This window comes from Pteropus vampyrus, unplaced genomic scaffold (assembly GCF_000151845.1).
Source record: "Pteropus vampyrus isolate Shadow unplaced genomic scaffold, Pvam_2.0 Scaffold190, whole genome shotgun sequence".
In the NCBI taxonomy this organism is placed as follows: Eukaryota; Metazoa; Chordata; class Mammalia; order Chiroptera; family Pteropodidae; genus Pteropus; species Pteropus vampyrus.
In genome coordinates, this window is record NW_011888971.1 from 1,356,976 (window position 1) to 1,359,029 (window position 2,054).

General features: G+C 47.7%; 1 protein-coding gene across 1 annotated transcript; it reads right to left on the reverse strand.

The window, feature by feature from the left end:
• Positions 1–948: 948 nt before the first annotated feature.
• Positions 949–1,848, reverse strand: TAS2R1 (taste 2 receptor member 1). The gene has a single exon (XM_011371405.1). The coding sequence runs from the start codon at positions 1,846–1,848 to the stop codon at positions 949–951; it is 900 nt and encodes a 299-aa protein (XP_011369707.1).
• Positions 1,849–2,054: the final 206 nt, after the last annotated feature.

A 2,054-nucleotide genomic window follows, 5' to 3' on the forward strand; every position in this document is an offset into this window, starting at 1 on the left:
GAAGCTGTTTTTAGAAATATACATATATATCTTAGCATCCAAAATCATCAAATAGAAAATGCATTTGTGACTGCCAGCAGATGGAGGCACCCTCAGCCCACCCACCTACTGATGTCGCTTCATGGGAAGACAAGCCATGTGATAGCAGCTCCAAACTGCCACCCTCAGCGCCAAAGCAGGCACGCAGTGCAAAATGGAACGTCTCTGCAAGCTACTGTCCGTCCACCGTGCCCGGTCAGGGGAAACGGAAAATGAGGGCTCAGCCCTGGACGCGTCTTCCTCTTCCATCCATCTGTCCTTTGATCGGCCAGTGGGACAGGTCACCAGAGCACTCTGACTCCCGACAGCCTGGCGTAGGGGAGCTTATGAGGGCAGAGAAGGCCAGCCTGTCCTCAGCCTCCTCTCTGCTCCGACAGGGAAGATTGGTGCCATTGTCTCTAACGAACAGAGCAGAAATAATATCCAGGTAAACTGGAGACGAGCAGTGAACCCTTTCGTTCAGGATAAATCATCTTAGGTGTCGGTCACATGGGGACCCTCCGGCATTCACGCCTTCTTCTGACGTGACACGTTCAAATGTGCTTTTCTTTTTCTTTAAATGTTTTTATTTCGAGATACTTGTTGATTGCAAGCAGTGGTTAGAAATAAGACGGAAAGATCCCTATACCACTTACGTGATTATTCCCAATTAGGTAACATCTTGCAAGACTGTAGCATAACATCCCAAGGAAGATACTGCCATTGATGCGATCCACCAACATGCGTTATGCTTTGAAAATCGATTTAACTCTTCGAAAAAGGAGAAAGTCCACAAAAATGCCTCAGGTTCGACAGTCTTTAGGTGATGTTTTGCGTGTTTATGAACAGATTGGTCCGTTTGGCTGAGGGAGGCACGGCAGGCACTGACTCATCGAACCACCGGTTCTTGGAAGGGAGCAAAGTTCTCTCTCACTGACAGCACTTGCTGTGGAAGAAGAGCTTCTTTGCATTTTGTTTCAGTTTGGGACTTGCAAAAATTAAGATAATAGAGTGCCCAGAGAGGTACAAACCAAGCACCAAGAAGCAGAACATAAAGGTGAAGTTCTTGATCTTGAAACTGTGAGAAAAGATTAAAGCAGCCATCACATACTGAGAGACGTAGAGGACCAGAAAGGACAGCATGGATAGGAGCGTGCTGAAGTAGACGCTCGTCCCTGTGTGCCCACTGACCGCCGCCATGCTCGTCATCTGCTGGGTGTGTCTCCCCAGGGAGAATATCAGGAGCAGAGCAGAAAGTAGGAAGATAAATAGTGGCAAGAAGAACTCAACGGCCAGAATGGCAAAGTGTAACGTGGACATTTCATTGCCTTGAGTGGTGGCATTCTGAGAGAAAAGGCTCAGCCAGAGATTTTGGGAAAGAATCCATGTATGTTTTCTGTGGAAAACAGCAGTGAGAGACGTGTAGAGCAAGGACCCGACAATCAGCCGTGGCACCAACCTCGAAATCCTCAGCTTCAACCAGAAGAAGAGAGGGTGAGCGAAGGTGGCGATTTTGGCACAGTAGAACACGCTGAGCCAAGTGGCCAGCCAAAGCGACAGTTCACTAAAAAACATGAACGCCGTATTGGTCTCGGCAAGCGAGAAGAATTCGATGAGGGAGAGAACGACCAGACTGTCGTAGAAGATGAACATCTGGAGACAAATTCTGGAAACAGCCAGGCAGCAGAGAAGGAGATGCAGAGGCGCCATCTTTCTGGGCCTGGTCAGCTCCGTGCCGGTCACGACCACGATCACGCCGTTCGCTAAGACCCCGAAGAGAAGTTGTATCATTACAAAAAGAAGATGGGTAACGACAATAGATTCTAGCATTTTGAGAGGAAAAAAAAAAAAAAAGTCAGTTACTTTTAAAAATGAGGTCGTCGTAGATTTTAGATTTGGGGGGAGTTTGGATTATTCAAGTTGTCTGTTTTTCTTCAAACGGATTAGAACCCGTGTGGGAGACACGACTTTACAAGAAGGCAGTGAGTGAGGCAGGAAGGGGGTGCGCCTGTGTTTATAACCCTGTTTCCTCAATC

What these genes read in the sequence shown, in the direction of transcription:
- TAS2R1 (XM_011371405.1), bottom strand. Translation starts at nt 1,848, where the DNA reads ATGCTAGAATCTATTGTCGTTACCCATCTTCTTTTTGTAATGATACAA.